The 16,552-nt window shown below is 40.3% G+C and overlaps 1 protein-coding gene across 9 annotated transcripts in view; it reads left to right on the forward strand.

The window, feature by feature from the left end:
• Positions 1-16,552, forward strand: part of PHKB (phosphorylase kinase regulatory subunit beta) — a 248,057-nt gene that overhangs the window by 209,814 nt on the left and 21,691 nt on the right. For 8 of the 9 annotated variants that reach the window (XM_023555674.2, XM_023555679.2, XM_064274128.1 and 5 more), the window contains 6 exons: positions 1,186-1,247; positions 1,343-1,505; positions 3,397-3,478; positions 5,327-5,384; positions 7,562-7,652; positions 10,943-11,145. In XM_023555674.2, the coding sequence (XP_023411442.1) occupies positions 1,186-1,247; positions 1,343-1,505; positions 3,397-3,478; positions 5,327-5,384; positions 7,562-7,652; positions 10,943-11,145 (659 nt within the window). Of the gene's footprint in view, positions 1-1,185; positions 1,248-1,342; positions 1,506-3,396; positions 3,479-5,326; positions 5,385-6,505; positions 6,597-7,561; positions 7,653-10,942; positions 11,146-16,552 lie in introns of all 9 variants that reach the window. The other variant, XM_064274133.1, reaches the window with a different exon arrangement.

Here is a 16,552-nt window from a genome sequence, read left to right on the forward strand (position 1 = left end):
CTGCCCTCAGGGAGCTCACGTCCTAGAGTTACCTGACTGTGGCTGGACCATATAAAAATGTGCAGCTCAGGTACACATTTGACCTCCCTCATATAAACTCTACACGGAGGCTTTCATATGTGTTCTGGTAATATGCTCACCCTACTGTCTGTAGTGGGTATTTGTTGATGATGCGCTTTGTGAGTTTCTGACAGCTCTGGGTAGTTAGCCAACAAGTGCAGCGTTCCTTTCTGCCACATTGCTTCACGTCTGTAACACGCAGTGAGCAAAAGGAAGACATAATAGATACACAGTTTTGATTGAACAGTTGCCTTATTTTTAAATAATAATTCAGGGCTTGATTTTTATGCAGGATGTTTCTCAGTTTTCCCTGACAGCTCATCAGATAATTAGAAGTGACAGACAATGCTGAAAATCACTGTAGGTTATCATTTATTTGTACTCTTCCCCATGAACCACTGACAAACAAAAACTGTGTTTGAGTTTGGCCTCATTTAGTTTGCTCAAGCTATGATCAGCAACTAATGGAAACTAAAATAACTAAATATGGGTTGCCAGAATACAGAGAAGCACCAGGCTGGATTATCAACACTTCCATGATCCTGAAAAATGAAACCTTGGCAATATCCCATCACTGTATGGCCCTGGAATATACTGCAGCTGTGGAATCCAGGGTGCAGGTTCACACTGCCTCTTCCCAGAAACAATTTAAGTATTTCATGGTATTTTTCTTTAATTTCAAAGTAATATTTTTAACATTTTAACAGGTAGTACTCTGAATTATTTTAATTCCAGCCTAAAGATAAATGCCCACAATTCTAAAAACAGAATGAAAAGACAGTTCATCTCTTGTCTGGTACTTCCCTTTTATTATGACTCATGAACCTGTAGTTGATGTGTATGTTCTGTGTGTGAAGGAGCCCTGGTGGTGCAGTGGTTAAGCACTTGGCTGCTAACCGAAGGGTCAGCGGTTCAAACCCACCAGTTGCTCCATGGAAGAAAGATGTGTCAGAATCGACTTGAAGGCAGCTGGTTTGGTTTGCTTGTTACGTAAGAGTTGTGTATGTTTTTTAAGTGACCTTTATTTTTGAAGTATTACATCCTTCCAGAAAAGTATTCTCAAATCATAACATGGCTCGCTGAATTTAAGAGTTGTGCGTCTTTCTTTTCTCAATTGCGTTTCAGACGCTAATATCTGGAGCTGTAGTAGAGCAACTGGACTTCCTACGGATCTGTGACACAGAAGAGTGAGTAGCTCTGAGTTATCTAATTCGTACCTTTTTCAGATAGAATTAGAAGTCTGCAACCTTTTTCTCTCTTTCTTTTTTTTTTAAATTTCCAGACTTCCAGAATTTAAGAGTTTTGAAGAGCTAGAACTTCCCAAGCATTCAAAAGTCAAAAGACAAAGCAGCACCTCCAGTTCTCCTGAACTGGAGCAGCAGCCGGATGTCACCATTACCGAATGGAGAAACAAGCCCACCCACGAGATTCTGCAGAAACTGAATGTGAGGGAGATTCAGTTCCCAGGTGGCCCTGAGTGAGATTGGCAGAGTGGGGACATTTGTGGTCTTTTTGTCCTCTTAGAGAAGGTAGCAGTTAGCCTGGAGGTAGATGGGTGGCCTGTCTGCTCCACGGGCAGTGATGAGAAATGTTCCCATTCCGAGCGTTAGCATGGATGCAGAAGGGCAGGGGGATGAGGAATGGGGTTGTCTTGGATATAAGGGTATTGCATGGGCCATGTAGTAATGTCTTTGGGCTGCCATAACAAAGTGCCACAAACTGGGGGGCTCAAAACAGCAGAAATGTATTCCTTCACGGTCTGGAGGCTACCTAAGTCTAAAACCACAATGTCAGCAGGGCCATGCTGTCTCTGAAGGCTCTAGGGGAGAATTCCTCCTCGTCTCTTCTTAGCTTCTGGTGGTTTGCCAGCAGTCCTTAGCATCACTCCAGTCTGCCTCCATCTTCACATGGCTGTTGTCTCCTGGGTCTCTGTGTCTCTTCTCTACTTATAAGGACACCGTTGTAGTGGGTTAGGCACACCTACTCCAGTGTGACCTCATGTTAACATGATCGCATATGGAAAAACCTTATTTTCAAGTAAGGTCACATTGACAGGTACTGGGGGTTAGGACTCCAACATATCTGGAGGGAGGAAAAACAACAAAAAAACCAAACCCATTGCTGTCAATTCCGACTCATAATGACTCTATAGGACAGAAGAGAACTGTCCCTTAGGGTTTCCAAGGAGTGCCTGGTGAATTCAAACTGCTGACCTTTTGGTTAGTAGTTGTAGCTCTTAACCACTATGCCACCAAGGTTTCCTAGTGGGAGGGAGGAGGGTACAATTCAGTCCATAACAGGCCATGGGATCTCCCAATTTCCCTTTCTGTGTCCTTTCTCCTTTTCCCAGCCCTGATCCTATCACTTGCCCCATTGTTTAGGTCTAATGGTTGCTTTAGGTCTCTCCTGAAGAAAGCAATTCTATGACCTCATGCATGTGAATATGATAAACCTGCCGCTCTCGAGTTGATTCCGCCCCACAGCAACCCTATAGGACAGAGTAGAACTGCTCCATAGAGTTTCCAAGGAGTGCCTAGTGGATTTGAACTGCATCCTTATATGATATATGGTATCCTTATATGATAGCAAGTTAATATTTGCCTTTCCTAAGATTATTTACATTTTAAAAGAGGAAGGGTGGGGAAAGTATGTAGTCCTTATCCAAGAAGGTTGGGAATAGTAGGATATAGTCCTTATCCAAGGAAATGAAATTCTAATGGTAGAACTATAAACACTGTGACATACTGCTGGACACAGATTGAAGCATATAGGCTCAATATGTATCCTGCCAGACATCATCAGTCCTTGTTATTGATCAGTGTTATGTAGATTCATAAAAGCATGAATAAGATAAACATAAAGCACATAGCAAAATACCCTAAAATACAATAAACACTCTCTACATGTCTCCTCCACTCATTCATCACTTCACAACAGGTTGCGAGCAACATGGCCTTCCCATTTACGAGTAAGTAAAATCAACAAGGGAGTGGTTAAATCACCTAACGAAGTCACTCAGAGTATGGCAGAGTCAGGAGTAATGTTAAACACAACATACTTTCTGCCTGTTGCTTATCTTGTTTCCTGGGAAATTTGATTATTAAACCCTGCTGCCCCAGCAAGCCAGCCTGTCTACCCTCTGTCTGCAAGATATCTAATTAAATAATTGTATAATGTCGTCTTGTGCTTGCTAGTATATCTGGGACATTTTATCTTTCCTAAATTTCGTTTCAGAATATTTCCTGTCTGCATCATATGGTTTTGTGATGAGTTGTCCCCTAGGGTAACTCACATACCCATTTCTTTCCAGTTACTCATGGTGGTTTGTATTTTCAGGACTGCAGTTGTCTGGCTAGCCAAGCCATCCTGCTGGGTATACTGCTCAAAAGAGAAGGTCCCAACTTTATCACAAAGGAAGGTAAGACCACGTGTCCTGGAGAACATTGTAAATAACAGGATCTCTCTGTTCTTGAATATATATCAAATATGCATAATGAATATCTACTGAAATGTTATAAGTTAGTTCCTTCTCCAGTGTTAAACAGAAGATGTTCATTTCTACCCCCTAGAGTGGAATAGGCTGTTCAGTGTATGAACTAAATTGCGTTCACATAGTGATGCTTGATTGCGGCTCTGATTGAATGGTGTTGGAGCCTGCTTTCTGCCTGTGACTGTTAACCCTGATGGCTCCATAGTTGTTTATTGACAGCCTGTTTCTAGTTGTATTTCCTATAATTTTTCTAGAATGATTCTGAATTGTTATGTCTATAAAAATTAGCCTCCCAAGGCCTGCAGCAGCCATTTGGATAGATCATGGTATTTAATGGGATTTTTTTCTAAAGATGGCTAATCAAAATAAATCATTTCTTATCATGTGTCTGTCCACCCTGCATTAAGGGTGAAGCCCAGTTATCCCTGAAATCCACAGCCTTGTATGTTGAGTCACTACTGTAAGAAATCCTTGCATTTTATATCCTGGTCTGCTTCTGGCATTTTATAATACAGAAAAATTTAGAATACACTTCAAGAACTCAGTGTCTAGCTACTAGAAGTTTTTGGCTCACTGGAAAGTCCTCTGCCTGGAGAAGTATGTTTACTTGGTTAGAACTGGAAATAGCAGTGTAATTAATAAGATTTATAGTTCTGGTGGTGAACTAAGTATGTTTGTTTGTTCAGATGAGGTCTGCTTAATTTTTGCCTCATTGCAGCTACGGGATAGCCTTCTCAACTGGTATACATGTGAACTGAACAGTTTTAAATGTCTTGGCTGTTTAAAGGCAGAAAAGCTTGAAGCAGATTTCACACAGCATCTCTCACGTTTCTAACTAGTCTTGAAACTATAAGCATAATCCCAGTTATAGGGGAGACATTCTTTCAAATTTGAACTTTAGCTAAAACAAAAGAATGTTTTAAAATCAAACATTTCATTGGAAACCTAGAAATCTGAAGTGTTATTTTCGTAATGCTTTTTGTGTAGTTTATAATGAAAATGTTGAGGAAAAACTTATTAAAACAATTTTTATAAATTTAGGAATCATTCGTATTTTACTTGGCTATTTGAAAGACTTTAAATTTTTTTTAATTTGTACAACATGCTATCATGGAGATCATAAGTATCTTGAATCTGAATATATTTTTATTCAATTGGTTATAAGGCTGTAAATATCAGTTCAGGGTAAAACATTATAGATCATTGTTCTTTACCCTTGTTTCCTTTTGAGTGTCACGTGGTTGATTTACTGACAACACCAGTCATGAGGTCAGATCACGTGTAAACTGCAGCCAAAGAATGAAGTCCACTGGTGTCTTTTGAGCTCTAGTGCACGTCATAATGATCATAGCCTCGTGGACACGCCAGGAGTCTCTGTTTTGTTCAGCAAATGAATAATTGTATATATTCAGAGTTGACAGTATTTGTTCAAGTTGTTGATCATTTTACTGTATTCTCATTTTTTATTTCCTGCAGTAAATTAACTTTATTTGTTTAAAACTTAGATTGCATAGTAACTGAGGGAACAACTGAATTTCAAGAAATAAAGTACTCACCAAAATCAGACTAAGACTAGATATTAACAGGTGCTGGGGCTTTCACGCTTTATGTATTTGGACTATGTGTTTAAGTAGTTCAGAACGTTAGTGGGTAGACATGTTAACTCTAGTAGAACAAAATGAAAATTCAAGAGTGATTTTTTTTTTAAAGGAAAATAAATGTAATGCATTTAATTAAAAGCTTTCTTCAACAAAGACTCTGTTATCCAATGTCTAGGTACCATTTCTGATTGCATTGAGAGAATCTATAGAAGAGCTGGCAGCAAAAAGCTTTGGTTCGTATTGGTGTCCTTGTCATTATGTTTTATTTTTGTGTCTTCATATTCAGTAGCCTCACAATAATGGACCAGTCTTGAAGATGATTATTTTTTACTTTTGAGCTCCAAGGTTACAGCACTGTGACTCTGCCATTTTTCTAAGGCTCTGCCTACATTCATTGGAGCATGGCTCTTCCAGGATATTAAAAAAATTTTAAAAAGTGGCAGTAAAGACCTCCATAGGGATAGAACCTGGAGAGTGTTCACTGGGGTATACGCTTAATGAATGTTTCCTACCCTGCAGCTACTCTGTCCCAGCAATGTGCTTTAGATTCTAGTTTGTATTCAAGAAACCCGTTCCATCATCAGAGAAGTCCATGAAAAGAGACCATTTAATCATATGTAAGAATAACATGCTTATAAGGTAGTTCTCTCATCTCTGACTGTGAGTGAGTCCCAATGATTGTAGTTGCTTCATGAAAACTAACTCATTCTGCAGAGGTAGTCTCTTCCCAGGGATTTAAAGAAAATAGGTAAGTCGAGATAAAAATTGTTTAAATTCGCGATGGAATAAGTATGTCTAGATGCATGGTACTCTGTGTTTTGAAGTGATTCTAATAATTTTACTAGCAGAATCTAACAAATTTTGAAAATATGAGTTTAATTTCTTTAAATTATTCATTATTGTCTAATTTTGAAAAAATCCTGAAGCAGTGTCGTAAGAAACTCCCTAAACCTCAGTGAGCCCCAGGTTTCTGATCTGTACCGTAAGGGGACTAGACAAAACAGTCTTGTGGTAGTATTTCAACTCTATGTTTTAATAGATACAGCATTCCTACACAGAAGAAATAAGGTAATGGTCTGTGGTTACATCTCTCAATTTTTCACTGTAAATATTCTCCACACAGGAATGCATGCAGGCCAATGTTTTTTAAGGCAGTAAGTTTCAAATGTGGTCTACAGACCGATTTTTGGCTAAGCAAAAAATAAATTCTCGCTTTATATATATTATTTCCATGTCAGATAACTCATTAACTAGCAGACATTTAGAATGCTGACTGTTACGTCTCAAAGAACAAACTCCCAGAAGTTTTATTTACTGTATTTTCCCTTTTGTGACTTTCTACTGACACACCCAGGTTGGCGGTACGCTACGGGGCTGCATTTACCCAGAAATTTTCTTCCTCTATAGCCCCACACATTACTACTTTTCTGGTACATGGGAAACAGGTAACATGCACAGAATTTGGAAACTCAAGCTGCTTGACACGTGTGGTCTTATGTGCATTCTGAGGGTTAAACCTGTCTTTTGACCTTAAAGTGTGTGGGTGAAAGCTTCTCTAGAAATAGATAGGAAGTGTTTGTTTCACTAACCGTATCAGTATTGACTTACTTGTCTGTTAGTTCATTCTATGTTGAGATCAAGGAATATAAATGTTTTTTGTAAGTCAGCTTCTGTAAATGTCCTGAAATACAAGAAGATCGCAGCCAATTTTAAACTACATCTTTAGCATATTTTCTCCATCTAGAAGTTCCACATGAATTTTTACTTTTGAGGAAAAAAATTAAAAATGTCTTATGTATTGCATGTGCAGTGCTTAAAAAAATGTCTTCTGTCTACATGCCAAAGACTTTCTCAGAGATGTAAAAATAACAGTGTGAATTCATTCTCCCAATACTCTGGCTTTATCAGGAAGAACACTACTGGTATTTCATTGTAGCATTGCATAAATTCATTACTAAGTGAGTCCCCCAATCCAGGGATTTGGTCATCTAGACACAAAAAATAAATATCGTTTAATGTGGCTCTAGGGATAGGTGACACATACCAGTGACAGACTTAATAATGAACTCATTAATGCAGAATCAGAATATCCACTTAACTCCGCCCCCAGCTCCCAGATGAGGACTAATTAGGCTCCTTTCTCTTTGTTTTTAAATTAATAATGGCACGAAGGATGCTTTTTGGCACAGCCTGGTGGCAGAGGTTGAGAGCGAGGGATTTCTCACTGATTCCGGATGGCCCACAGTCTGAGAACTTTAAGCTGTTTCTCCCAGCTGTCTTGGGCTCAGAATTCCTTCCAAATAGCTATGAGGACCCAACCATGGAAATTTTTCAGACTTCCCGGTCAGGGGCCCAATGCAGCATCTTTCAGATTTGTGAACATCTGCCCTGCTCTCTTCTTTGCCCCCAGGTCGGTTGTGCGCCGTGCAGCAAGCCTTTTAAGTAAAGTAGTGGACAGCCTGGCCCCATCCATTACTAATGTTTTAGTGCAGGGCAAACAGGTAAGTGTCTGCTCTTCAGACTCTCACTCGGGAGTAGCTACCAAGGTTTCTGGGCAGGACCCTTGTTTTTCAATCTGGCAAACCAGTGTCGCAGGCCTTTCACAACCAGGTAAACAATGGCTCAGGCATTTCTACCAAGGTTCCTTCCCCAAGCAAAATCTATCCTTAAAAAGACGCACACTTAATAAGTAGGCTATGCCCTTTTCTTGCTGCACCTTAGAGCTGAGTTTTCAACTCCTGTGTTAGCTTGAGGTCATTGTAGGCGTTGGTGTAGAAAATGGAAGAAACAGTCCCACTGAAGTATTGTAGACAGGCTTAGGATAGGTGGAGCCAAGACAGGTGAATAGCCAAGGATACATTTTCCCTCCCACTCAGTGTGAGATTCTCTTCTTTAGAAATGCGTTGGTCTCCAGGCAGAGCCAGGGTCTGCAGGCCAGAGCTGCTCCCAGAGCCTTCCCTCTCTCAGCCCTCTCTTTCTCCAGCTTCACTGAGGCTGTCCCCCCCACCCGCCGGGGCCAGCTCCATCACCTCCTCCTCACCAGCCATCTCCAGTGAGTGGGCCCCTCTCTCCTCTGAGTTTTCCTAACAGGTCATTGACACTTTTCACAATCAGCCCTGGATCCCAGGTCACTTGAATGTGTGTCTCTCACCCACCCATGGTAGGCTGTGAGCCCTGGAAGGTCAGGGTCCGGGCCTGCCTAGCTTGTGTCCTGATTGCCCACGATGGAGCCTGCATGGAGAAGGCACTTGGTTAATGTCAGCTGAATGGAACCCATGCATGTGGGTGTGCTTTATGGGGTGTGGCTGCTCATTTTCCATTTTATGTTGCATAAGCTCTAATTACCTGCATAGAATGGTTAGAATGAAACCTGTCTGCCTTCCTTCTCCTCTTTGGGAATATGTGTGCTTTATTGTGTTTTTCTGACAGTTAACCTAGGAATATAGTAAGCTTTAATAATAAAAAGTATTTTAACCCTCTTTAGTGGAATCAACCCACTGCTCGAATTTCAGGGCTCTTAATTCGTTAAAATGGGAATTATTTCTTCCAGATACCCAGCTTTCAGAATGTTAGAATAGTAAGCTATTCATTTTTTTGTATAATATTTAATGATAATGAAAAACTAATTGAACTAATAAAGAACTCCTGAGAAAAAGTCATTTTTCATATGTTATTTTCTTTGTTTTCTCCAAATTATTAAGAGGTAGGCATTTCATCCACTTTTGTCAGCTAAACAGGCCAAGATACAAGAAGTAACTTATTCGGTGCCTTTTCTCACTGGAGTCCTCACCTCCAGCTTCATAGTCATGTGTTTTTGCCCTGAGCCAAGCAGTCTCTGAAAGTAAGCAGTCTTTGGGAAGCTATTTTTCCTTGGATTTTAGTCCCTGTGGTATATCTGAAGGATCCCTGGTGGGTGGCACAGTGGTTAAGAGCTCCAGCTGCTAACCAAAATGTCAGCAGTTCAAATCCACCAGCCACTTCTTGGAAGCCCTGTAGGGCAGTTCTACTCTGTCCTGTAGGGTTGCTATGAGTCAAAATCAACTCAATGGCAACAGGTTGGTTTATCTGAAAATATTCTTAAGTCTACTATACGTGAGCATTTATAAGGTTTTGGAGATCCTTAAGATCACTGGCACCTGACCCTTGGTGAGGAGTGGCTTAGGGTTGGTCACGTCCAGTCTACTATAGTATCTAGAGGGGATCTTGCAGCCTGCGATCCCAGGATGGTGCTCCCTGTATTTCAGAAGCCTCAGAGCTGTCCTGAGGCTGTGACTGGATCATTGCCCATCAGACTACTATGTCTGTCAGGGAAGTTGTCACTTACAGAGCTGGGCAAGACTGAGGCCAACAGCTCAGCTTCATACCCAGCTGCGTGAAGGCCATCACTGATGCATCTTACCCTTTTGTAAGAAAGGGACAAGAACGCAGCCTTCAGAGTTTGCATTAACTCAGTTATGAAATGCCAGCCTGAAAACCGAAGTGACATTGTTACTACAGAGCACTTTCAGATCACCTCAAGCTCTCAGGGATGAAATAGTGGGTTAGTCATCATTGCCTCCAGAGGGGTGATGCGCCTTCTGTTTATTTCTTCTTTACATGCTGACAATTTAATGGAAGTAATTGCACTTGGACTAACTGTTGGCACCACCTGTGACGTGATATATATATATATATGATATATATATATCATCATGGAAAACCCTGGTGGTGTAGTGGTTAAGAGGTATGGCTGCTAACCAAAATGTCGGCAGTTTGAATCCACCAGCTGCTCCTTGGAAACTCTATGGGGCAGTTCTATTCTGTCCTGTAGGGTCGCAATGAGTTGGAATCGACTCGAGGGCAACGGGTTTGGTTTTTTTGTTTGTGATATGATACCCCAGCAGTGCTTAGTTTTCTCTGCAGATCACAAAATCGGGGTAAAAGACCACATTTTCTGCACTCTTCCCTCATCTCAGAAAACCCAAGTGCCTTTAGTTATGCATTCTTTTTCCTGCCTCTGTAACAGTGCACTGCACACAGAAGAGAGAGGGAGAGGTGATGAGGAGGAAGGAGGGGCTGCAGACTCCTCCGCGAGGCGGAGTGCCCAGGGCAGAGGAGAGAGAACCACCAGAGTATTCCCTTTGCCAGATTCACCCACGCTCTCTGCTCTGAGCTTTCTTTACCATTTCCCTCTGTACTTTCTCCTTTCCCAGGCCTGTGGGCAGCTCCCTTTATCCTCCTCCACAGGTGAAAGATAATCAGCAAGTATTTTACCACTCACTAGGTGCCTAGCTCTACACCAGGAAACGCAGGAGCTATACAGGTAGTATATGACCCAGCGCCTGCCTTTGCAAAGGTTACGATGTGGTTAACGAAAAGTTTCGTATGCGAAACTATAAAAGAAAAGTAAAATGCGTTTCTCAAATACTAAAGTGTGTAGTAATTGTGAGCGGTAAAGTAAAACTATTCCATGTATTTTGGTTTCTCTGGGCGGCTTCTAGTTCTGAAGTCATTCAGAACAATTTTAATAGTTATTTATATTCCTTCCCTGCTTTTGTCCACTAACCTCCAGTCGCCTAACTGGGACTCTCACCTGCCCTTAAATTTTAGACTAGACTGTGAACCCTCCTGAACTCCCATGGGAGTCATGCTTTGAAAGCCCGTTTGATAAATGGCAGGAACAGTTATTCTACCTAATTCCCTAGCCGTGTAGAGTAATTTCAGCCTGCCAGTCATCCTGAGCCTTGAATTTTTTTTTCTTTTATTTTTTAGTAGCGAGGAGATTTTTACAATAAAATTCTGCCACTTATAGGTAACTCTGGGTGCCTTTGGGCATGAAGAAGAGGTTATCTCTAATCCTTTGTCTCCAAGAGTGATTAAGAACATCATCTATTTTAAGTGTAACACCCATGATGAGAGGGAAGCAGTCATCCAGCAAGAACTGGTCATCCATATTGGCTGGATCATCTCCAATAACCCCGAGTTATTCAGCGGCATGCTGAAAATACGAATTGGGTGAGTAAAGTACTTTTCATTAGCATAAAGAGAATTGTTCAAGTTGCCCTCTAACAGACTTGGTCGCTCTTGGGTTAAGTGCTGCCTCAGATCATGTGGGTGTTTAGGAAAGTGCCTTTCTCCCCTAAGCCATTTGGTAGCCTAAAAGAATCCTCATGAATGTGTAACTCCCAACTTAGGCATAGTGAAGTAACTTTGTGCTCTGGTAAAACCAAACTCCAGGGATTTAAACAGCTGTGTCATGTAAAACAGTAATACTTGTAAAGATTTCTGTAAATAAAATTGGATAAGCCATAAGAGAGCAATGACTCTCTGTAAAACGTGGGTGTCAAGAGGACACACCCTAATAAGAATTTGGTCCATTTAAGAATATTCTACATTGGTTTTCTGCCAAACTCTTTTTTAGTCATTAAAATCATAAGTGTTTTGTTTGGAGAAGAAATTGAAAGTAAGGATCCGATGATCTTAAATATTCTTAATCAAGAATTTTGTGAGACAGTGTGGTATAGGGAAACTTTACAATGCTCTGGCACCCAACAGAACTGAGTTCAAGTATTGACTGTCATTTATCATCTGGGCAACCTTGGTCAGTCACTGAACCTTTCTAGCCTCACTTTAATACCAACCTCATTGTTTTATGTATAAGTAAAATGAGATGTGTTTAAAATTCCTACCATAACCTGATAAAGTATAAATGATTCTTCTGTTTTTTTTTTTTTAATATCTGATTGCACAAGTAGAATGTGAATATGTGCTAATTGTAAAGGAGTCAAACAATACCTGAACAAATAGAGTACCCTTTCAGACTCTGTGGGGTATATGGTTGCCCCTCACTTTTTCCAGCTCTCAAGTTTTTTGGACCTCTACTTTTCTTGCTGAGAGTATTTGCTGCCCTCCAATGGGGGCTTGCATAGTAGTGAAAGGTGAAAGAAATGCTCGTTGAAGCAAAATAGCTGGAGTAGAAGGCTTAAATGTGAGGTGGTGCATCCAGGAAGTATGATGGGTAAAACTTTTATCTCTTTTGGCTTTTGTACAGCTAGATAAGCCTTGTAAGCATATTTATGGCTTCCTCTTTTTTTTTTTTTTATGTGATAGAGGGCCATGGTGGATTTGTGTGTGTGTGTGTGTGTGTGTGAGAGAGAGAGAGAGATACTTGGAAAGCCAGAGGTATCCAACATACCCCAATGAAAGGTGCCCCACAATACATTCAGCCATCCAGGTCCTGTAGGACAGACAGTGCCCATGGATTATGGTGCACAAGAACCCCCAAGTTCTGTGGTAACCATGTATTCCCACATAATATTTCTCAAAATTCGTATTTAAAAAACCCATTGCCATCGAGTCCATTCTGACTCATAGTGACCCTATAGGACAGAGTAGAACTGCCCTATAGGGTTTCCAAGAAGCAGCAGGTGGATTCGAACTGCTGACCTTTTGGTTAGCAGCTGAGCTCTTAACCACTGTGCCACCAGGGCTTCAAAACTCGTATTACCAACCGAAAATTTAACATACTCCATGACTCAGCATGCTTCCATTAATGAAAACATATGGTATAAAAAAAAAAAAATTGAAAGCAGAAAATAATTGGGTCTTGAAAGGGTAGCCTAACACAGGACCAATATTGGGGGTATTCCTCAAGTGTTTGAAAAGAATACATATTCCATGTTTGTTGGTTAGAAATATATGTATATGTATGTGAGTGTAAGTAAGTATATATATAGCTTGCTAACTGAATAATTGTAATTAGTAATATTACATTAATTAGTAATATTAATTTTAATATCTTTACTGTTAATTTTAATATCTTTATTATTTCTGTTTTACTTGATCCTTGATTGCTAATAAAAATCCTAAAAGTTTTTTCATTACAATTGTGAGTTTATTTCTCCTTGAATTTTTATCAGCTTGCGAACAACCGCCTCTTGATCTATGTAAAAGTTTCTCATGAGCACAATTAAGTGTTCTGGAATTCCCATTCTTCACAGTGTTATCCATAGTTTGTTATGATCCACACAGTCGAATGCCTTTGCATAGTCAATAAAACACAGGTAAACATCCTTCTGGTGTTCTCTGCTTTTAGCCAGGATCCACCTGACATCAGCGATGATATCCCTGGTTCCACGTTCTCTTCTGAAACTGGCCTGAATTTCTGTCAGTTCCCTGTCGATATACTGCTGCAGCCACTTTTGAATGATCTTCAGCAAAATTTTGCTTGTGCGTGATATTAGTGATATTGTTCTATAATTTCCATATTCGGTTGGATCATCTTTCTTGGGGATAGGCGTAAATATGGATCTCTTCCAGGCAGTTGGCCAGGAAGCTGTCTTCCATATTTCGTGACATAGACGAGTGAGCATCTGTTTGTTGAAACATCTCAACTGATATTCCATCAATTCCTGGAGCCCTATTTTTCGCCAGTGCGTTCATATGCCTGATCATGTGCCACCTCTTGAAATGGTTGAACATCGACTAATTCTTTTTGATATAATGACCCTGTGTATTCCTTTCATCTTCTTTTGATGCTTCCTGTGTTGTTTAATATTTTCCCCATAGAATCCTTCACTGTTGTAACTCGAGGCTTGAATTTTTTCTTCAGTTCTTTCAGCTTGAGAAACGCTGAGTGTGTTTTTCCCTTTTGGTTTTCCATCTCCAGCTCTTTGCATGTCATTATAACACTTTACTCTGTCTTCATGAGACCCCCTTTGAAATCTTCTGTTCAGTTCTTTTACTTCATCAATTCTTCCTTTTGCTTTAGCTGGTCAACGTTTGAGAGCAAGTTTCAGGGTCTTGTCTGACATCCATCTTTATGTTTTCTTTCTTTCCATTCTTTTCAGTGACCTCTTGCTTTCTTCATGTATGATGTCCTTGATGTCATTCCACAACTCGTCTGGTCTTCGGGGTCACTAGTGTTCAATGCACCAAATCTATTCTTCAGATGGTCTCTAAATTCAGGTGGGATGTACTCAAGGTCATATTTTGGCTCTCGTGGACTTGCTCTGATGGTCTTCAGTTTCAGCTTGAACTTGCATAAGAGCAATAGATGGTCTGTTCCACAGTCAACACCTGGCCTTGTTCTGACTGATATTGAGCGTTTCCGTCGTCTTTTTCCACAGATGTAGTGAATTTGATTTCTGTGTGTTCCACCTGGCAAGGTCCATGTGTATAGTCGCCGTTTATGTTGGTGAAAGAAGGTATTTGAATGAAGAAGTTATTGGTCTTGCAAAATACTATCATTCCATCTCCAGCATTGCTTCTATCACCAAGGCCATATTTTTCAACTACTGATCCTTCTTCTTTGTTTCCAACTTTCGCATTCCAATCACCAGTAATTATCAATGCATCTTGATTGCATGTTCGAGCAATTTCAGACTGCAGCAGCTAATAAAAATCTTCTATTTCTTCATCTTTGGCCCTACTGGTTGGTGCATAAATTTGAATAATAGTCATATTAACTGGTCTTCCTTGTAGGCGTATGGGTATTATCCTATCAGTGACAGCGTTGTATTTCGGGATAGATCTTGAAACGTTCTTTTGGACGATGAATGCAACACCATTCCTCTTCAAGTTGTCATTCCCAGCGTAGAAGACTATATGATTGTCCAATTCAAAATGGCCAATACCAGTCCATTTCAGCTCACTAATGCCTAGGATATCAATATTTATGTGTTCCATTTCATTTTTGATGACCTCCAATTTTCCCAGATTCATACTTCGTACATTTCAGGTTCCGATTATTAATAGATGTTTGTAGCTGTTTCTTCTTATTTTGAGTCATGCCACATCAGCAAATGAAGGTCCCGAAAGCTTTACTCCATCCCTGTCATTAAGGCCGACTCTATTTTGAGGAGGCAGCTCTTCCCCAGTCATCTTTTGAGTGCCTTCCAACCTGGGGGGCTCATCTTCCAGCACTATATCGGACAATGTTCTGCTGCTATTCATAAGGTTTTCACTGGCTAATGCTTTTCAGAAGTAGACTGCCGGGTCCTTCTTCCTAGTCTGTCTTAGCCTGGAAGCTCAGCTGAAACCTGTGCTCCATGGGTGACCCTGCTGGTATCTGAATACTGGTGGCATAGCTTCCAGCATCACAGCAACACCCAAGTTCCCACAGTAAGACAAACTGACAGACATGCCTTTGAATTGTGGTGTTGGCAAAGAATATTGAATATACCATGGACTACCAAAAGAATGAACAAATCTGTCTTAGAAGAAGTACAACCAGAATGCTCCTTAGGAGCAAGGACGGCGAGACTGCGCCTTACATACTTTGGATATGTTGTTGGGAGGGATCAGTCCATGGAGAAGGACGTCACGCTTGGCAGAGCACAGTGTCAGTGGAAAAGAGGAAGACCCTCAGTGAGGTGGATTGACATAGTGGCTGCAACATAACAACGATTGTGAGGATGGCTCAGGACCAGGCAATGTTTCATTCTGTTTTTCATGGGGTCGCTTTGAGTCGGAACTGACTTGACAGGACCTAACGACAACAACAGCAATATTTATTTTTAATCCAATCTGATATTCTGTCTTTTAATAGAAATATTTATTTCAAATATGTGCCATTTCTTTTATATTTTGACTTACCCCTGCCATCTTATTTTATGTTTTCTATTTACCATGCTTTCTTTTTAGTTTTTTCCTTTCCTGCTTATTGTTGGGTTGATTTCCCTTTCTTAGTTTCAATTTCACACATAAACATGAAGCACTTTCTGAAAAATTATGATTACCCTTTTTTCCTTCAATAAATTGCGTATAAAAACTCTGCTTATGTGGCAATATCTATCGTTTAAAATTTGCATATCTTTTGATTCAGTAATTCCCATTCTAGGAATTCGGGATACTCATACAAGTACAGAACGATATATTTTACAGCAGTTTTTATTGCAGAATTGTGTGAAATAGTGAAACATTGGGAACAACCCACATGTCCGTGAGTAGGAAATCCTTTAAGTGAATGATGTTATAGCCATGCGGTGAAATGCGCATGCAGCGTTACAAGGAAAAGATAAAAAGTCTCTGTACTGACAGTTGTAACTCCAAGATAAATTAAGTGAAAAAATGTCAAGTTGAAAATTTTTGTTCCCTTTTTTTAAAATAATGGGTGCAGAAATAGGTCTTTCGTGTGAGTTGTCCCTAAAGGAAAAGAAATGTGATCCTCCTCACCCAGGGTATTGGAAGTACTCAGGCATTTCTCTGAGGCGATCTGAGAAGTGTAGGTTGTGATTCTTCCAAAGCACATTCTTTGTAATGAATGTTCTAGTTGGGAGGGCGTCTCTAAGCAGTAGTCATCCTCGCGGAGTTCTAAACAGAGCCTTAGAGTGAAGGCTGACAGTTTCCCAAGATTTTACCATGCTGTTTCTCAGTCTCCAGCAGTTTTTCCCCTTTACTGCTTATTCAGCATCTTAGACTA

Source organism: Loxodonta africana, chromosome 21 (genome assembly GCF_030014295.1).
Source record: "Loxodonta africana isolate mLoxAfr1 chromosome 21, mLoxAfr1.hap2, whole genome shotgun sequence".
Lineage (NCBI taxonomy): Eukaryota > Metazoa > Chordata > Mammalia > Proboscidea > Elephantidae > Loxodonta > Loxodonta africana.